Source organism: Prinia subflava, chromosome 14, assembly GCF_021018805.1.
Source record: "Prinia subflava isolate CZ2003 ecotype Zambia chromosome 14, Cam_Psub_1.2, whole genome shotgun sequence".
NCBI lineage: Eukaryota > Metazoa > Chordata > Aves > Passeriformes > Cisticolidae > Prinia > Prinia subflava.
Window position 1 is genome coordinate 5,620,872 of NC_086260.1, and position 19,950 is coordinate 5,640,821.

A 19,950-nucleotide genomic window follows, 5' to 3' on the forward strand; every position below is an offset into this window, starting at 1 on the left:
TGCCACGGGGTCGTGGCGGGACACGCGTGTCTCCGCAGAGTGCAGCCCCACGGGCGCTTCGTGGCGTCCGGAGAGGGTGACCCCGGAGTGCAGGGATGCCCGCAGGCCCTGCTGTTCCCGCAGATTGCCCGGAGTTACGGGCGGGAGGCTTCGGGAGCGCGGGGAGCGAGCGCGGGGCGCGGCCCCTTTAAGAGGGGCAGCGCGGGGGGGCGGCGGCGCCCGCGTTCACACCTGGAGTGGGAAAGGGGGGCGGGCCCCGGCGCCCGTGATTGACAGGTGGCGAAACCAATGGAGCGGCGCGGCGCCGCGGCGGGGGGGGCTGCTGGCCAATGGCGACGCGGCGGGGCCCGCCCGGCAGCCAATGGGCGGGCGCGCGGGGGGCGGCGCGGCTACATGTTGCGGTGTCGCCAACGTGGGTCCGCGGCGAGCGGCGCTCGGGCCGGGCGGCAGCGGCGGCGACCCCGCGGGAGTGCACCGGGACCGGCCGGCGCCCGCCGAGCCCGAGCCGTGCGGCGCCCAGCAGGAGGAGCAGGAAGCGCTTCTTCCCGCGGCGGGGACGCGGACTCGACCCGCCCGGCAGCGCCCGGTGGATGCCGGTGCCGTAGCGCCCCGCGGGGCCGGCGGCCGAGGCGATGCTGCGGGCGGCGGAGCGGCGCTGAGCGCCCGCGGCGTGAGCGCTCCCGCCGCCTCCTCCGACCGCGGACGTTTCCCAGTGCCGGATACAAAATGGCGCTGCCGTCACGGGCGGCGGCGGCGCTGCTGCTGCTGGGGCTGCTGGGCTCGGCCGCCGCCGGGTGCCCCGCGGGCTGCGCCTGCGGCGGGGCCGCGCTGAGCTGCGGCGGGCTGGCGCTGCCCGCGCTGCCCCGGGACCTGCCCCGCTGGCCGCGGCACGTGTGAGTACCGGGGGACCCGCGGCGGCGAGGCGAGGGGGTCGGGCAGCCAAACCAGCGCTCTTTGGCTTGTTGTCAAGGGCAGGGGAGCTTGGAACAGAAATCCCCGCGAAGCTCCGGGTTATTTATTTAAGCGGAGCGGCCGCTACCGCCTTGCGGGCTCTGGGCTGCGCGCCGCAGAACTTGTCCCGTGGTCCGGTGTCCCCGGGGTGGGGATGGGGGAGATGGAGGCGGCGGGTGCGGTGCTGGTCCCGGGTGAAAAGTTGGAGCTCGGGGCTCCCGTATCTCGGACCCTTGCGGGGCTGGCCCCAGGGTGTCCCGGAGGAAAGGGAGCCGGGAGCAGGTTTGGCCTCTTAGCGATGGGATCTGCTGGAGATAACGGCTGGCTTGGGCTTCCTGATCCTTATTAGGACATTGTCTGTCCATCCATCTGTCCGTCCGTCCGCGCGGTCCCGGGGCTGCGGAGCGGGGCGCGCCGGGTGCCGAATACGGACCCCAGCGCCGCGCCCGCTCTTTGGCTTATAACGCTGCCAACTTTTTAGGCTGTGAAATTCAGGCGATCGAAAGGGAGTAGAGGGCTTCTGGGGAGTTTCCGTAAGATCCAGGTGTTTTCCAGTAAAGGCTGGCTGCGCTCCCTCGGTACTTGCGTGTGCAGCGGAGTTATTCAGCCGCGGTGGATCGGATGTCCTGAGTGGCAGCCGAGCTCAGAGCCCCGCACCTGGTGGCTGCTGCAGCACCGTGGGATGTGTTTGATCCCCACAAGGGTGTTTTAAAGTGCTCGGGTTCGTGTCCGAGCGCAGGACGGTGTCACTGCCATTTCCCGGGAATTGCAGAGGGTTTCCCGTTGTGTGGCCGCCGCTCTGGGCTCGTAGGGGCTGAAATAAAACATCGGACACTTGAAGCTCAGGCGATTCGGGGGGAAAGTGTGCTCAGCATTGGCCGTTCGAGTCGTCTCACAGGCCAGGAGGACGGAGAGTATGTGTGTGCGCTCACAAACTTGTAAAAATAAGTGCCCTGAACTATTTGTTAACTTCGGGGGATCGGTATCCAGAAAGGGAGAGGGAAACAGCGCTGCTGTTGCGGGGCCTTTCTGCCATTGGAACAGAATCTCCAAAATCCCTGGCTGTAATAGATACTCCTCAGCTCTGCCAGGAGACAGGACGGTCACTGAAGTGTTGCTGGAGATCATCCAGCTCCTTATTAAGAAGAATTATTAGGGGTTTGTCGGGTTCCCTTGGTGGTATTCGCTTTTAGCTGCGGAAAAGCCTTTTTTTGCATAAAATTATCATGAGATAAATGAGAGGAGCGTGTGGCCTCTGCATTAAAGCCCTGACTCATCCCAATCACCTGTTGCTCTGAAGGATCTCGCCCTCACCTTTCAGAGCAAGGAATTTTAATAATTCCAGCATTCCTTTGCACCTCTTAAAATAGGACACTGTGTCTTTGTTCGAGCAAGGAAGTGCGTTGATAACCCAGACAGAACAAATTTATTGTTGTATTTTTTTTCCGGAGTGCTAATACCCAGGAGTGTCTTTTTCAAACGGAGCAGGTTTTGGAGTGTCTTGTGTTCAGTTCAAATTTTATTGGTGAAGTAAGAGCACGTATAAATCTTCTGTTTGGACGCGTGGGTTGTTGATCTTTTAGACGCAGAGAATAGGGGTTGTAACTTTGTATGTTACAAACTAACCAGAAGTTGATTAAAATGATGGCTTTTGTGTCTAAAAATGCAACGTTAAAGCTTTTTTCCTTCTCCATAGTCCGTGTAAAAAGATGATGAAGCTGTTGCAAATACTTTCGGATTTAGAGCAATACTGTTTCTAATACCAAAAATTACTTAGAAGATCCCGTTTCAGTTTAGTAGCACAAGGATGAGGCATGTTTTTCAGGCTTAGTGGTATCGTAAATGTTCATATTTTGTGCAGAGAGTTGATAACTCACTTCTTCAGTGGTTTTAATGTCCTCTATAAAAGCACCATGTGCTAGCGAAAAGTTGCCTCTGTGCAAGTATCTCTGTTGCTTTTTGGATTTTTTTTTATTTTAAACGTGTCCTTTTAAAGAAAAAGAAGGCAAATGCGAAGGTCTGCAGTGGTCCATGGCTGGTGCGGGTTCTCCAGCCATAAATTGGGAAGGGACGGGCGGTGTCGGAGCCGCGCATCCCTCACCTGTGTCCCGCCGGAGGTGTCTGCTCCCCGCGGTGATAAGCTCGGGCATGTTCGATCGCTAATAGGAGACGAGATAAATCCACTTTCCAGTGGCTCTAGTGGCAGTGCTTTAACTTCATTAAGGCGCTATTGAACAAGCCCTCCTTAGCAGTTTATCTTTATTCCTAACGAGTGCCACAATGCTGGGGCAGTGCTCGGAGTCGGCTTTCAGTGTGTTGGAGATAAAGCTTTTGTTTGTCGGGTTGGAAATGCGGCTCGGCAGCCGGGGAGGGTTCTGGAACAGACTTAATCACGCCGCGTATTTTGTCAACAGGACTATCAGTACCGAGGAAAAGCACTGAGGCTTTTTAAAACTATTGTTATTTCTCTGCTGGCAGCTCAGCTCGGAGTTGTAATTTTTCTCCCAAGTTTTCAGAAGGAATAGCTGATACACAGAGGGGCTGCAGTCACTCACATTTAATGTAGTGTGGATGGATGTTTTTCGAGTTGTTTTTTGTTTTGTTTTTCTTAAAAGCAACAGGCAGCTCAGCACTGTGTACAAGTTATATAAATGTTCTTGACTTGCTGCACAGGGCACGTTGCAACACTGCCATGACCCATCCCGTCCTTGCACCAGCACCCAGCTGCAGCTGGGATGGGTTCCTGACCCAAGGGGACAGTCAAACCCTGCTGGGCAGCTGGTGTGCACAGAGCTGCTCGAGGTGCTTCATGACTGGTGTTTAAGTCTGAAGTTTGTTTTTACCAGTTGAGTGTTACATGTGGCATAAAGTTTAGGGCTAAGCTTAAGTTGCAGAATGCTTGGTGCCCCCAAAAAGCCAGGGCTCCAGCAGTGATGGTGATGTGGTACATCCCCTGCAACCTCTGCCCCTGTCTCTCCATGGATCTTATTTTTTGAGAAGTGTCAGAAGATATTTTTCCTTAAAGCATCATGTGTGACTGAGGTTTTTTTTTTTTTCCCTTCCTATTTAGTGATGAAGCAACAGTATTTTAGCTACAGCTTTCAGTGAGAAGATTGAGGGACAGTGAGGCTGTAGTTGGATTGTTAATTCATTGCTAGTGTCTGCAGGAAAAAAAGTTTTTATTTTAAACACAAGTATTTTTCGGTTGTGACCCAAATGACTAGGAGATATTTTGGGGGATACTGACCATCCGTGTATGGACTCTTCCACCTCTGGGCCAGTGTGCATGTGCCTGGCACGTCTGGAAAAAGGCAGAGTCCTCAAGTACCCAGGAGAGCTGGGCTGAGAGCTGCTCTGTTTCCCAGGAAGGCTCCAGGGCTTGGCGATATGGATAAGATGCCCCGAGGCACCAGGTGCGTGTTGGCTCTTTGCACGGTGCTGCTGCTCTCTGGAGAGACCAGGGCAAAGTGTCTGAATGCTTTTTAAAGTCCTGTGGGTGCCTGTCAGTGGTGTCAGGGTCTGGAAGTGCATTTGAACTAGGAGGCAGGAGCAGTCTCTTTCTGTGCTCAAGTGTATGCACACAAAGATTGTGTTCAATGAAACTTAATGTTTGTGCTCAAAATTACCCATCAATTTCTAGCTCAGCTGGGGTTTTCATGTCAGGTGCTAGTGCTTTTCTTTCACATGTTAGGGCAGCTTCTTTGCTTGCTTGGTAAGGGGCCCTGCTGATGCTGGCTCCATGGGATTTTTTTGGGGAGAAGGGCATTACTTGCTCTCGGGCTCTGCAGTAAGTCTGCTCCTGCAGATGCTGGAGGAGGAGGAGGTGTGGGGGACTCTCCTGCTGACAGTGCTGGGAGGGGGGGAGTGCTGCTGGCAGCACCTCTCCTGCACGTCCTGCTTCCAGGCCTGCTGAAATAATGGAACAAAGATTAAGTAATGGTCACTGGTGGCCCGGCGCAGCTGCGGAGCTCTCAGCGTGTGCCCGGGGGGCTGCAGCGCTTGGGAGGTGGCCTGGGACAGGGATGTGGCTCGGTGCAGGTGCCCGGTCCCTCTCCCTCCTCCTGCTGGAGTGGGAACACAAAGCCCTGCGGAGCTCCCTGCTGGGTGGTGCTCCAAGGTTTTCCTGCTCAGGTGGGACAGTGCTGGGAGCTGGCGGTGCTTGTGGAAGAAGCCCTGGGTGGCTTGCAGCGACACACGGACCTGGTGCTTGCCGGAGCACTGTCCTTGCCGCTGACCCCAGGGCTCCGCACCCCGCGGGATCGCAGTGCCCGCTCCCGGTGGGTGACAGCAGAGCCCCTCCTTGCAAAGCAGCGCCTCTCCGGGCCTGCTGCTTAAGCACAAATAAATACATGTGCTTGCAAGTAAATCCACCCTTCCTGTGCGAACATGTGTCGGTGGATTCGCCGGCCACCCTCAGCACGCCGCAGTATTTATTTATCGGTTCCTGCAGGAGGGCAGCAGTTAACAGCGAGCCCTCTGCATCTGCTGTCCCAGCTCCTCATCTCCATCCCGCACCGAGCCACAGCCGGGCAGGAATTGCCTCACAGGACTAGGATTAAAAGTAAATACTTATAACAAAGGGGGAAAAAATACCCCCATTTAAGAAGCCCTTCTGGCTCTCGCAGAAGCCCCTGGCTTCTAGTGAAAGGCTCCAGGACCCCCTCAGCCTCCTGCATATTCCTCTCTCCTTTTGAGAAACTTCACGGCGTTTAATCACTTTGAGACTTTTCCTCTCTGCAGTGACTGCAATTTGAAACGCAGGGGTCCCATACAAAAGGAGCAAGTGCTCAATGGGCTGTGTTAATATTCAGTGCCGTTTACAATGGGTGCAGTTTGAAAAGGGGAGAATGGATGGGCTGGGAGCTGGGGGAGGAGGAGCTGCAGAGGGAAAATTCCCAGGACAGGGAAGCAGCGTCTCAGTAGGCAGTCGAAAAAAACCCGAACACATCATCAAGTCTTGTCTAGAAAAATCAACTATTAATGTGTTAGGTGCAGCTTAATTTTTTTTTCTTTGCTTGTGCGAAGTGCTCTACAGTTTTCTATGTAAGGTTTGAGGGTGGCTGAGCTCTGCAGGATTTCCTGCTTGGAATTTAAGGAGCAAATGTGGGGTTGATTGTCTTATCCCTTCACTTGATGGCATCAAGAAGTTAAAGGTGGTAAACGTTTGGGACCTCAGACACACAAAGTACTTCAGGTACTTCAATGCTTCCTCGAGCATAGGTGAGATTTCACTTCCCTGCTTAAGCTGCTGCTGGAGTCGTGTCTCTGATGGGGATTTAGGCGGATGTAGAAGCACTTCCAAGTGGGGCTTTATTTGGTGTGTGAGCCCCTCACCTGGTGCAGGCAAGAGCACTGGGAGGACTGCAGCTTCAGAAGAGCCTGCTGGAAGGGCTCAAGGTGGTTTCATGTCCAGGCAAATCCCCCAAGAATTGTGCCTGAAATGCCCTTCTAGCTCTCTGCTTGCACCTGGGCTCATGAATATACCAGCATCTCTCACTGGTCAGCTGGGAATTGCTGAGTGCCACCCTGGGCATGCCCGAGCAGTGCCTGCCTTTGGGTTGGAGTGCTTTGATCCCTTGAAGAGGGGTTCAGGTTTTGTCTTGAAGTTTGAGTGGCTGCAAATTGGGATGATGGCTCTCATTCCTCAGTAGCCAGCTCTGCTCAGGACTTGTGTATTGGCCCTGACTGGTATGTTAGCTGCACCCAGAAACTCTCAATTAGGGCTGCAGGGCTTTTAATTGATCTTGTTGGCTGCCCTGCCAGACACCTTGGATTGAGTTAGCTCAGCTCATCAGCTTTTAACACAATCATTTTGTGCTGCTAACCTAATCACCCAGTGTGACTCCCTTGTCTTGCAGTGTGGAGCTGGCTGGGGTCATGTGGATGAATGCAGCAGAGATAATTTAAACTAATGTTGCTTCGAGGAGCCATCTGTGGAAAACCCAGGCTTCAGGGTGATCAGCTCTGCAGGACCTGGGCTGGGCAGGAATTAGCACCTCATGCAGGGTGACGGGATGATTTAGCATACAATTTAGCTTTGGTGAATAAGAGTAAATAAACAAAGCACCGTGGTCTGGCTTGTGGTTTCATGCAAACCTGGGCCCCCCCGACAGCTCTCTGCAGATATCCCTTGCTGGTTTTTAGTGGCATGTGAAGAAAGAAGCAGAGTGTAAGGCTCCTGGAAAAATACCTGTTTCCTGGTACATCCGTCCAGCCATTACATGATGTAATACAATAATTTTTTCTTTCCTAGCATGCATAGAGGCCTAAGTCAAGGACCGGGGTGCCGTTGTGCTAATGCAGTACATAAAATACCTATTATTGTTGTAGCTGAGTCATCCATTAATAGTTAACCAAGTCCTGTGCTGCAGCCCAAGTCCTGCAACCCCAGCCTCCTCTGGCTTCAGAGCAGGACCACAACATGTGTAATATGTTACACTCCCTCATTATGTTTTCAGCACGTTGTCTCTCAGGCCACAACCATATAATTTTGGAGATGTCTAGAAGCAGGCCCTGCTATTTTGGGGACACCTCAAGACCTGATGACGTGTCACATCCAATTCCAGGAGCAGGGTTCACTTCCACGTGGTTCCATTTTCAGTTTGAGTAAGAATTGAAGGACAGATCTCAAACTGCAGCCATCTGCGTAGCTTTTATTAACCAAGCTGGATGTGCAGACAGAATTGTTGGTTACTTGCACCTGCCATGGCAGTTTTGTAGCTTCCCACAGTGGCTTTCAGGAGGAAAAGCATAGGAGACTTAACAATTGAAAAATTTTGATACAGAGCTACAGATACTTTAAATGTTATACACAAGCTGCATTTGAAAATGCATTATATGCCTAAAGCTTTGTTCTGGAGATAAAAAGTTTTCTGTGCAAGAGAATTTTTTTCTTGTCTTTTTTCTTTCTAGGATGGGAGGCACTGTTTGGGTAGTGTTGATATTGCTGCTCATAATGGGGCAGTAACTTGTGTGAATTTGCCTTTGGTGTCTTTTTTGTACCTCCTGGGGCAGTCTCATTATTTTTTGAAATTAGCAGAGCTGCAGTCTAAAATGTAATTCTTGTAAATCCTACTCAACTTTACTTGATTGCATAGTGCAGAAGTTTCCCCTTTGAAGGTGCCTGGTTTTAGATGAATCCTTTCAGATTTGAGAACATGCCATCCTGAGTTCTATGGCAATTTGGCTGTGAAATATTGAACTGAAATGCTTTTTCCAAGACCACCTCCTCAAACTTTTAGGGTGTTTTTACCCCTATAAGAAGGCAGACAAACCCTCAGGTGCGAGGAAATGAGAAATTTAGAATGCCAAGTCTAGGCAGTGCTGCTTCCCACTTGCCCACGCACAGGGACAGGGATTCATCCTAACCACTTATATGTTTCTCTGGTTGCCCAAAGCCTGTGATTTTGGGATGGGTACTTTCCAGGATAACCCTGGAACAGACAGCCCTGTTGTCTTTCAATGCTGTAAATACTCCTCTGCTCTGGAGAGTTTACCATCAACATTAGCTGCTCACAAGCCTTCAAAATACTGATCTGCAAGTTCCAAGTACACTTTGCCTAGCTGGTGTTCAGGCTGCTTTATAACTTCACTTATAGTGTGTTTTAGCCTGCTGTATGCCAATATAAACACCAGTTTTCTATGTTATCTGTCATCTAAAGAACACTTGTAAGAAGTGCTGGCTGTCCAGCGGGGCAGTGTGTGCAGCCTGTGTGGCAGTGCTTGGCTGATCCCCAGTGCAGATGGGTGCTGGGGTGGAATTGGTGGAAGATACTCAGTTGGAGGTGACAGGTTTGGTGGACATAGGTTTGTAGCTGTGTTTATGGACACGGTGCTGGAGGTGTCCTGTGTGTGTAGATGCTCCACTGGGGCTCACTGTGGGTGATGCCTTTAGGAGTGGGGTGGTGGAAGATTTTGTGGGTGGGGGAAGCTGTTGGTCTATGGGTTGTGTCTTGGGTAATAAAACAGTGATTGTAGGAAACGGCCTGGCTGGAGGCCCTGTGAAAAATTGCCCCCTAAATGTGTTCCAGTTGTCCAAACACTGCTGCCTCTCCTCTCTGTGCTGTGTGCAGGGGGGAGCCTGGAGAGCAGCCCCAGGCACCCTGTGCTTGCTTTTTGCTGTGGCTCTGCCATCCACCCCGGTTTCGGAGCTGGGAAAAAGCACCAGAAACAGAATAGGTTTAACAAATGTGCTCTAGCAGTCTGGACAGGATGAGCTCTTCTGCAGCAGCCCAGTCCATGGGCAGACAGCCCGAATTTGGCTGTTTCCCAGCACAAGGTGGTTGCTTTGAGATGGAACTGGAAGGTGCAGGGAGCCACAGGGTTCCTTCCTGCCTCACAAGACTTTGCAGCTTCAGAGGAATGAGAAAATGGGGGGTATAGCAGGGATGTGTCCATGGCTGTGTCAGCAATGACCTCTCTGCTATTTGCAAAGGCTGAGGTGATATATATTGATCCTGGATGTTCTACTTCTCCCATGCTCACTCACTTCATCATTCCCCCATCTGCCTGGTGATTCCAGGGGCATGGGCAGAAATGCCAGATGCTGACACAGAGCAGTTGGCTGCTGCTGGAGGTTTTGCTGCCTGGGGTCTGGCCTTGCTGGGAGCCAGGACAGCATCCTGTGCTCTGTTTGTCCATGTAGCTCACTGTAAACCTTTGGCCCCTTCTGAGCTGTAGCAGAGTCACATCCACACTTGTATTTCATTTGTTTTGGCAGTATGGTGAGACTTCTCCTGTTTTAGGAGATTTAAACAAACCATGTGATGTTTTATTTTGAAAGGTGTCATAATAGTTTGTGCTTTTTCTTTGCTAAGTGTATTTTTGTGCTGTTCCTGTCTGTTGGTCTATAAACAACTCTGTTCATTCTTCTTCCTCAAACAAGTAATCCAAGTCAGAATTTCTGGCTTTCAAACACCTTTGGGTTCTTTTGGAGTAGTGCGTGCATTTTGCATATAAATCAGTAAATAAAGGACAGTGTGGGTTTTTTTAGACTTCTCTGAATTGGAAGGAATTGTGAGAGCTTTGTTTCACATGGCTGTAAACCTCCTGTATATCTCCTCTCTCACTTCCAACTTTTGTTATTGAGATGGTGACCACCCAAAAGCTGTTGAGGTTGATTAAATTAAGGGAGTTGAATGACTCTGTTCATAAGAGTGGATAAATAAACTTTTTCTGTTAGAGTAGGTTAGAAAATAGTATTAGAATGGGTACCTAGGCAGGCTGCACCTTGGCTATGTGAGTGGGCAAGAAGTTTTCTGGTTTGGGAGGAGGTCTGCAGAGCTGAGGCTTCTCTCCTGATCTCTGAGCACTTTTATCCAGAGTTGTCACTTGCTTTGCCTGCTGGCCAAGGAGCTGCAGCCTGTCCCTCCAGCCCACAGGGATGCTGTGGGACTCCTTCGGCTCCTGCAGTTTCAGTAAAAGCCTCTGTTTATCTCTGTGAGCCTGGGTCCAGCTCCCCAGTGAAGTTGCTTGGCTTCTGACCCCTTGGTGAGTGAAGCTCTTCCAGGAGCTCTGGTTTCATCCTTGCTGACCTTAGCAGCAGAGACATGTACTAGTCTTTGAGCTGATCTCAGACAGAAACTTGTACAGATCTAACAGGGTGTGTTTGGCTTACACTGTCCACTTAAACACGAGTTGGATTTGCTCCTCCCTGGTGCAATAATCTCCCTGAGACAGGTACTGCTGTTTACCCAGGTTTCCTGAGAAAAGAGGTTGGGCAATGGTCCATGTGTCTGTTCCCTTTCCCCAGAGCTTTTGATGCTTGTTAGCCAACTTCACTCTAGGGGATGAGCTTAAATTTGGAACTCCTGCCTCTCCCATGGGCAGCAGGCTGAGGAGAGTGGCTGGATCCCCACTAAGGAAAGGGAAGCAGTGTGAGGTTATCCTGTATGAGAAATCAAAGAATCTCTGTGAGAGAGAGCAGTGCTATTCAACCGTCCCTGCACAAGTGCATGAGAGAGTCCCAGGTGTGAGACAGGGCAGTGCTTGCCTCTTTTATGAGGTTGGTGAAGGAGGTGTTCAGAGTCTTGCTGGAATGGTGCTGGTGTTATCTGAGATCCATAGCCAGGAGCAGAAGATTTGGTGGTGGGTTACCCCTTGCATTGTTCCTGTGAACAGGGGATTGATGCCATGGAGAAAGCACCCAAATCCTGCCCTCTCTGGGGACCAGCAGAATTTCCTCTGTGTCTAAAGTGATGTCACCAGTGCAGTGGAGGAGCATCTCAGCCAAAGCAGCAAGATCTCGTGGCTGCCACAACCACAGCTGGGGAATGGTTTTGGTGACTTGCTGCTCCTCTGGAAGCAGAATTCCCAGGAAGAAGGTGCCTTCACAGCCTGCTGTGCATGGGGCTGTCAGCTGTGGGTGAGGAGGAGTGGCCCTGGGTGTCTGCATCCCTCTGGCAGCACTGGGGCAGGGAAGGGGCTGCTGCCTGGGGCTCCTTCCCTCGCTGGCCACTCAGGGGGTCTGGGATTTACAGCCCCTGTGGGAGAAGGCAGAGCCACACAGCTGGGCAGCATCCTTGGGAGATGCCAAATCACAGCCCAGGCTGTTTAGTACAGTTTTTCTCTCATGGTTCCTAGCACTTGTCTCAAGTGTTATTACCACTTTGTGGTCTGGTTCACAAGAGCCTGAGCTGTCCTTTCAGCTGGCAGGGACACTGCGACTGTGCTGCATCCCTCTGTGTGTCTCCCAGGCTTATTCTGCAGCTCCCAGCCTCTCCTTCATTCCAACTGCAGAGGGTTTTCCCAACACATCCCTTGTGTGTTCCCCTGCCCAGCCCGTGCTCGGTGATGCCCCCTCTTGCAGCTGCAGTGTGTGATGAGCACGGTGCGCTCAGGCTGCCTTGAGCTCTGTGTCCTGCTGTTCACTTTGTTTGCTTCTCTCTGCAGCTGGGAATACTCAAGCCAGCTCAAAGGCAGGGCTTGAAGCACCCTGTGTGCAAGTTGTAATGCCAGCGTGGGGCTTGCTGGGGAATGGGCTGTGCACCATTAAGCTGTTTAGGCTTGTCATAGATGTTTTTTCAAGTCAAAAAATACAAATAGACCCTTTTAGGGAAGGATGAGGTGGCAGCTGAACCCCTTTTTGGAGCTGTGTTAATTAATGTTGCTTTGTTTGCGAGATGCATGGTTAAAAGAAGAGGAATTCAGCACAGACTTGCAGGTCTGTGCATTTGGAAACAAAATGGGGAAGTTTCCCTGTCCAACAAGTTCCAATTGCTTCCTCTATGGTTTCCTGAGTAATTCTGACTGCTGGTTATACAACAGTCTCTCTTGCCATTGCAGGGTGCATTGTTCCCTTTGGATCACCACCTGCCTACCATCCATCCCATCCCTGCAGTCTCCCTGGGCTGATGGCAGGGAAATTCCCAATCCTCTGGGAAGTTCCTTTCCTGAACGTGCCTGTGAGAGAGACAATAACAGCAACAGCCCTCATGAGGCTGGGATTGGGAGTGAACTGAAAATGTGCATTGAAATATTTTGGGGAGGTTATAGTCTGTCATAACTGAAAAGCCTTTTGATGGTTTTCCTGCTTTTTAGGTTTGAAATGCAGAATTCCTCTTGACTTGTTTGAGTGGCTTTGGAGCCACCTGAGTGTTTCAAATGTGGAAGAGCAGAGCTGGTCCTTCTCTGGGCATTCCTGTGGTGTTGGGAAGGGGTTGCAGGATGCCCTTTAGGTCTGGTCTATGGGGACAGAGGCAGGGGACAAGGCAGGAGGGACAAGCCAGGCCCTCCAGCACTGCTCACTCTGCCAGGCCTTCAGCTCCTGGCTCCTTCACCACTCACTGTGGCCACTTCCACTGAGGGCTTTCAAGCCGAGGTGAACCACATCTGTGTGTGATCTTTGATGGTGTTTTGGGGCAGTGTGTGGCTCTTTGACACATGCCCAGCCTGTCACCGTGGTTGTTTTCCACCCTTGCTCTACATTTAGCCCATTGCCACAACACTAATATCCCTCAGATCCCTGGCATCCCTGCAGCCCTCACCTTATGGTGTCTTGTTGGGAAGCAGGGCAGGAATAAAAGCCAAGCTGATACAGGCCCTGTAATTAAAGCAGTGAGTATCTTCTCACCTAATGTAACCCTATAAACATTAGGCTTTATGGATAAGCTAGAGGTTTGGTTTTCACAGGTTCATGGAATGTAGTGGGTATTTCCAGAGGAGAATCGAATACTGTCCCAGGAGCCATGCAAACAAAAGCCCAAGTGTGGCTTGTCCTTTGGTGCTTGTGGATAGGGGGCTTTGGGATGTGGCTGGATCCTGTCTGGGAGAAGAGACTCTCTGCCCAGAGCTTTTTCACAGCATGATCATCTCTTTAAAGGCCAAGAAAACGATCTGGAAGCCTGTTTTATTTATTCATTCCTAACTCCAGCCTTCTTTGAGGGGAGCACATGGAGGCCATCAGCCTTGCTAAGGCATGCGGGCTGTCCTGGCACAACCACGTTCCCCTCCTGGAAGAATGGGTTCAGGGTAATATTTGAAATGCAGCAGAAAGCCCACACTTCCTTCAGAGTTTTGACTCTTGCAGTTTTCATCTTGGGCAGGGTTTAAAGTTTTCTGCAGCATTCAAGGAAAGTTTTGGTTTCCCTTTGCCCACATGTCAAGCATTCCTGAACAAAGCAGCCTCAAGATTTGTGGAGCAAATTCTTGAAATTCTGCAAATGTTTTGAGCTAGAAAATGTTTCCAGAAACTGCCTGACCTAAGAAAGAGTTGGTAGGACTTGGGCATGGCTTAGGAAAAATGAATATGGCATTTTTATCCCTCTTTAAATTAGCATCATTCTGACCAAAACCACCATTCCCAATCTTCAGAGCTGCTGTGCTCTGCCACCTTGTTGTTCTTAAACCACAGCTGTGCTTATTTGAATAAACCAGATAAAAAAGATAAAGATTTTAAAACTGAGGTTTTCCTTGTTCTTGCACTGACTTCCCCGGTGATCTTACTGTCATTTAAATCTGAAAAGGAGTTTAGATGCTTAAAAGTGGACTTAAAAGAAAGGGAAATGAGGGTGTGTGGCAACTCCTGTACCTGCAGGCACTGCAAACCTGCTCAAGGCTCCTGGGAATGTTCTTCACTGAATGTTCATTTTTGAATGTTCTTCTAGAGGTGATTTGGTTGTGTGGCCACCAGCATCCCATAATTTGTGCTCTGCAGCACCAATGTTGCTGTTGTGGTGTGTTATGGATGCTCCAAGCATTGGGTTTATGTCTCTTGGATTTCTCTTGCCATGAGCTCTTTATTAGAGGCATGACCATGAGTGACCAGGAAGGGGATGTGGAGGCAGGAAGACTCCTGGGACTCCTGGTCTGGGACCACTGACTTTGCATCCCATAACCTTGTTTCTAAAGGTGAAACCCCAGAGCACATCTGTTGTTATTCTGGCCCAAGTGTAGGTTTTGTTTTAGCTTTCTTCTTGTTGTTTTTGTGAGCGCATTCATGGTGCTGGGGGATTTTGGTATTGGCATCTTCTCTTCAGAGAAGAGGTTTGACTCAGACTGAAATTGCTGATTGATCCCCTTTTTTGCCCTCCCCCTTCTTCTGGTCAAAGTCAAGAACCACTTCAAAGGCTCAGATGTGTTACTGCCAGACGCCACACAGTTATTGTTAGAAGAATTCGAAATATAATTGAAAACAAACCTTTGTTCAGCCAGGCGTATCTGGCTGTCGACTTTCACTCATGACAGAGGTGAATGCTCAGCCTCTTCTGCTACATTTGGTGTCTACACACTTGTCATGGCAGATGAATTGCCCATGAATTTACATCTGGTAAATGTTTGCAAAATCTGGAAAATGCGTATTTTTAAGGAGGTTTTTTCCTACCTAGGAACCCACACTGATGCTGAAAGTTGCCAGCATATTTGTGGAATTCCTTGCAGTAATAAAACACATCAAATTGGTCTTGGCGGGCTGAATTTCAATAAAGATGCTCCAAGTCCAGGTTTCTCAGCTTGGCAAGCAGAGTTGTCCCACTTCCTTTCAAGACTTGTCTCTACTGTGGGATATAAGGATATTGTTTAACGTAATATCAAAAGCATTTGTAAAATCATGGATAATGCAGGTGTGGGCACTCATTTTAGCTTTATTTGCTGAGAAAGCAGAGGCTGGTGTAGGAGGCTTGCAGCCCACCTCAGTCAGTTCTCATGGTGGAGACTTCCAAAGGAGCCCAGCAAGCCTTTGCCCACAGCAGCCCTTGCTTACCTGGTGCTGAGTACAGGCTGTTGTTTCCATACCCCCTAAAATTACATTTGCAAACACAGTACCCATTTGCAAGGTGCACAGTGTGCTTTAGGTTCCTTGTAGTTATTCCCAAATGAATTTATGGAAGAGTGCACCAGTCTGTCTTGGATCAGAACTGGAGCTGTGCTTGTGCCCATTAACCCAGAGCATTGCCCCAGGACTCGTGTGCCACTCCATGCTGTGCTGTGACCCTGCCTGGTGTGACCACCCAGACATCATTTTGTCCCTCCTTGCTGCAGGTGCCAGGGTTTGGCCTTCCCATGTGCCAGGATGATGGTCTGAGACCTAAAAGCAGTAGTACAGTGGGCTGCAGAGAGCTGGGTCCCTGCTGGAGGTTATTAATAGGTAGGTCATTTAGCTGTGATTAGGTTGCTGGAGTTGGTGTTTCTTTTCCCTTTAATTTGCCTCCCCTACCAAAAACACCAGTCTCGTTGCATATGGCTGCCTGTCTGTTGTTTATTAACTTTGCTACACTGTGGTTAGTGCTCACACATGATATTTCTTCGGTTTCAGCACAGACTGAGCGGGTTGTCCGCCCCTGGATCCAAAAAATGTAAACTATTTGTAAATGAAAAATACTCTCCAGTTTTAAAGTGCTGTGTTGTCCCCTTTCTGTCCAGCATGTGCACATTTGTCTGTTCTCCTGTAATCCCATTGATGTAAGTCCAGATTTCTAGCAATTTATGGGACTGGGGAATGTCTGGAGAAATTTTGATGGGACCTTGTGCTCATGGGGGAGAACATGCAGCAATAGTGATAAAAAATAATGGAAAAATGTTATTTGGCTCTGCGGCATTCAGTGCAGATATGGCCCCAAATTCAGATAAACCTTCCTGCAGAGTTCAGGGATACTTGATTTTTGATTTTCTAGTTGGGCTCATCTCCATAATAAGCAACTCTTGAAAAACTGGGACAAAAACTTATTAGTGTGGCTTAAAATGACCAGAGTGCTTTTTCTGGTACTCCTCGCAATTAAACTGTGTTTGATCTGTTTTGAGCTTGTGCTTAGTTTTATATTGAGCTAAGAGCCTATGTTTAGTCTCCTAGGGAAGAAAAATAAGACAGGATTTAATAATGTATTATGGGAGGCTGGGGTAAGTTTTCTGTGCCTGTTTGGACAGCAGGGCAGGAGGTGATGCTGGGTGGGCCAGGAGGGGACAGGCTGGACCAGAGGCTGAAATGGTCAAGCCCAGGGGCAGGAAAAGAGGAGGCTGTGAAGGAAATTCAGGGTGTTTAAATGAGGAGCTGGTTAGCCGGCAGCTGATAGGTTGTTTTTGTAAAGAACTACAGGGGAACTTGAGCTGAGTTGGTTTCCTGGTTGAAATGAGTGTTGTTCAGGGATGGAGCTGGTAGGAGTGAGGCATGTGGGGAGCAGAACCCTTCAGAAAATGCTCCCAAAAGAGCAGGAATTATTTTGATCTGTGGTGACGTGGTTTTCCATGCAGCCACGGTGATGGTAAATGAGGTAGGGCTGTCCTGCTTCCTGCTCACATCTGGAAGATTAGCAGATAGCTGTAAAAACAGGTGGTATTTTTTGGAAGACTGTTCACAGCATCCCAGTGATTCATCATTCAAATGCAAATGGTGGAAACTTTCTCACTGCCGGTGTGTTCAGGCAGCCTTTGCCATGAAGCTGTGATCAGCCAGTCTGTAAATGGTGTAAAACATTAGTGTCAGTGGTGTAACCAGTGCATAGAGGAGTAAAGCATCGTGTGTGTAAATTCAGTATTGTTTCCAGGTTTTCTCTGGACACTCCTGGCACTGATGGTGATAATTCCTTGTTCTGCAAAACCCAATTTGTGGGAATACAGGGCTTGGAGTTTTAATTTTGACTGTTTGGGAGCACCTAAATGCATTGTGCACCCTTTGCACAAGACAGCACTTGCTGGAAAAGGCTGCTGCAGCCTGGCTGGGCCTGTGGAACGAAGCCTTTAATGTACTGATTGCATATTAATGAACAGCCAAGAAGGGAGGAATGGTGCCAAAAAAGCAGGGGAGCAAGAAAGCCAACAATATCAGCACGAACTTTGCACTCTAGAAAGTGTGAAGTGATGTTGGTGAAAGGAGTTTACTGCACAAGTGGAACACTGTGGTCGTCTTTGATGCCCAAATTTCTGTGCTAGTAAACCGAGGAAGGATAATTGGCCAGTGGAGCTCGGTGGGTTCCTGTTAACCCCTTCTGCACCCCTTGGAATGCTCCCCACTCCTGAGTGTGTTTTGGCGCTGTGGGTGCTTGCTCTGGAGTGTTTGACGTGCTGTGTCTGACGTGTGGAGCTGTAACACCTCTCGGAACACATGGGGTTACCATCCACATCTGGTTTGTATCACCTTCAGGGGTTTTATTGCAAGCTGCAGTGCTCCATCTGCACCCTTTCCCTTGCCCAGTTCTGTCCCGCAGCATGAGTGAAGTGAAATCCCAGCCTGGAAAAAGCTACAAAATAGGCTGGTGTATGAATTAATTAATTATAATGGCTACTGATAGCAGTGTGCTTTTCCTGGTGTTTGGCAGAAATTGGATATCTTGGCTCTTGCCTCTTCATTAGCCTGGTTTCCAAATCCCAAACTCATTACCAAGTCCTGGGGATGGTTTTGAGGTTTTTTAAGGGCTCCCCACCTGCTTGGAGGGGGAGGCTGAGTGCTGCCATGGGTGGTGGTATTGTCCCCATGGAGAGCTCGGGGACAGCTCTGTGTGGTGGCTTGTGGATTCTGTCTCCCTGCCCCACAGCTCCCTCCAGGAATGTGCAGCATTCAGCGTGGGGGCTTGGGTCTGCTGTGCAGCTGGGGACTTTTCTGTCAGGAGCATTGGGAGTATTTAAGATGATCTCGCAAATATTTTTGAATTTTTGGGGGTGTCTTTTGGCCCAGGGCCAATTTTTGCTTGTCTCTGATGCATGAAGTGGGTTTGAAAAAATGTTGTTTCTCTCTCTTTCCCTGTTTAAACATTTCAGGAATGTCAAGTCTTGTCAGCCTTAGCTTTGCTGGGAAAAAAAAAAGAAATCCCTTGAGGAGCTTGGGGATGTGTTTTATATGTGATCTCAAAACCCTGAGGGGAAGGTACGTGAGGGAGGAAAAGAGGAGGTCATTAACAAAAGCTTCCTTTATCCCACATTTTAATGAGGCATTGCCATTAAATAGCAGCAACCACACAAAAATTCAACCAACCTGACTTTGTTCCCCAGTGTTTAGCCCCTCAGTTTAAATCATGCTCTCACTTTGCTGGCTCCCTGCTATGACCAGAGTTTTTCAAGGAAGATAAACTCCAAATTTGTAACATAAACCTGTTTGGTAACATGGACAAATTAAGAGAAGATTTCTCATGGAATTTTTCTGCTGCAGTTACTTGTAACCTCAGTAATATGCATGAAGATGGGCATGAGAAGTCTGGTTTCCTTGAGGATTTGTGTCTCCAGGGCTGACTAAAGTTTTAATTGACTTCTGCAGAGTATGTATCTCTGGATTGTATAATATTGCTGCCCTCCCTTCCCACCTTGGCTGTCTGTGGTGTGTTTAGGGAGTGTGTGGGCCTCCTCTTTTCTGCAGTGATGGGCCCAGGCCATCCAAGGCTGAAGGCTTTGTGCTGGCCCTTGGCTGCTCACCCTCCCCTGCCTGCCCCTGGTTCTGCAGCCTGGCAGGAGCTCCCTCACCCCTCCCAGCCCTCTGCTCTTATTCCAGTTTTAAACTCACTGGGGAAGAGGACAGACATCCACAGCCTTGTTCTTTTCTGAGCATGGCTCAAAGAAGTTCATGCAGAAATGAGGAATGGGGAGATTCGGTGGCTTTGGTGCATTTATTCTCCCTTAGTGGAGCAGTGGGATGGGTGCTTGGGGTTTCACAGAGACCCTCTCCTGTTTCCCGGGCTGTTTTTTTGTGAAGCTCCAATGGACACCTGCCCACCCCAGCTTTCCTCCTGCCTTTCCCAAAGCAAGGGCATCTGTGTGCTCCATCAGCACCACCAGCACCCCTGGGTGCTTTGGGGGGCGGCTGGAGTGGTGGGGAGTGTGCTGACCTCAGGGCTGACCGCTCCTCCTCACTCCCGTGCCTGCTGCTCAGCTGGACTTTGGAGCCCAGCTCGGGATGGGGCAGGGGGAAATCCCCAAGAAGGGGGAAATCCCCAAGAAGGAGGAAATGTTTGTTTAATTCCTGCCGTGGTGTAAGGTTCAGAGCGAGCAGATTGTGAAACAGCACGGACAGAGCAGGGCTCGGTTTTCCCCGCGGTTTGCAGATAATGTGTGTGGAGCAGGCAGCCAGCGTGGGGCTGGGGGGGAAAGACAGTGAGGTTTGTTTGTTTGTGTGGCTTGTTTTTAATTTAAATAACCTTTATAATTTCCCCTCCCTCTGAACAGTAAGTGATTCCTTATTTATAAAGGCCTCGCCTTATTATTCGCCCTGAAATACAGGCTGCACTCCAGCTTTTACAAGTGGGATTAATTTTTAAGATGGGTACAGGCAGGGGGGCAGGTAGTGTGAGCCCCCTGTGTTTGCATTTCCTCTGCTGTTGGAGGGCTTTGGCTTCTCTCTGTGCATGGCTGGGGCCAGCTGCCTGCTGCCCTTGCAGCTCTGGTGCTATAAATGAGGCAGCAATGTGTTCCCAGCTGGAATGGGGCTGGGTAATTGCTCTGGGCAGGTTTATGGTGGGGAGGTGTGAAGTGCCCGCTGTCTGTCTGCCCCCCTGGAAATGGGTGTGCAGATGGGCTGGGAGGCTGGTGTAGGGCAGGGGACCTCCTTAGGGGAAAAGTGGTGTGTTATCCATCTCCAGAGGCATG

General features: G+C 50.1%; 1 protein-coding gene across 1 annotated transcript in view; it reads left to right on the forward strand.

Annotated features, from left to right (window-relative positions):
- The first annotated feature begins 273 nt into the window (after positions 1–273).
- Positions 274–19,950, forward strand: part of LRIG1 (leucine rich repeats and immunoglobulin like domains 1) — a 92,331-nt gene continuing 72,654 nt past the window's right edge. Inside the window, exon 1 of the mRNA XM_063411996.1 lies at positions 274–893. Coding sequence (XP_063268066.1) covers positions 289–893 — 605 coding nt within the window. The 5' untranslated portion in view covers positions 274–288. The remainder of the gene's footprint in view (positions 894–19,950) is intronic.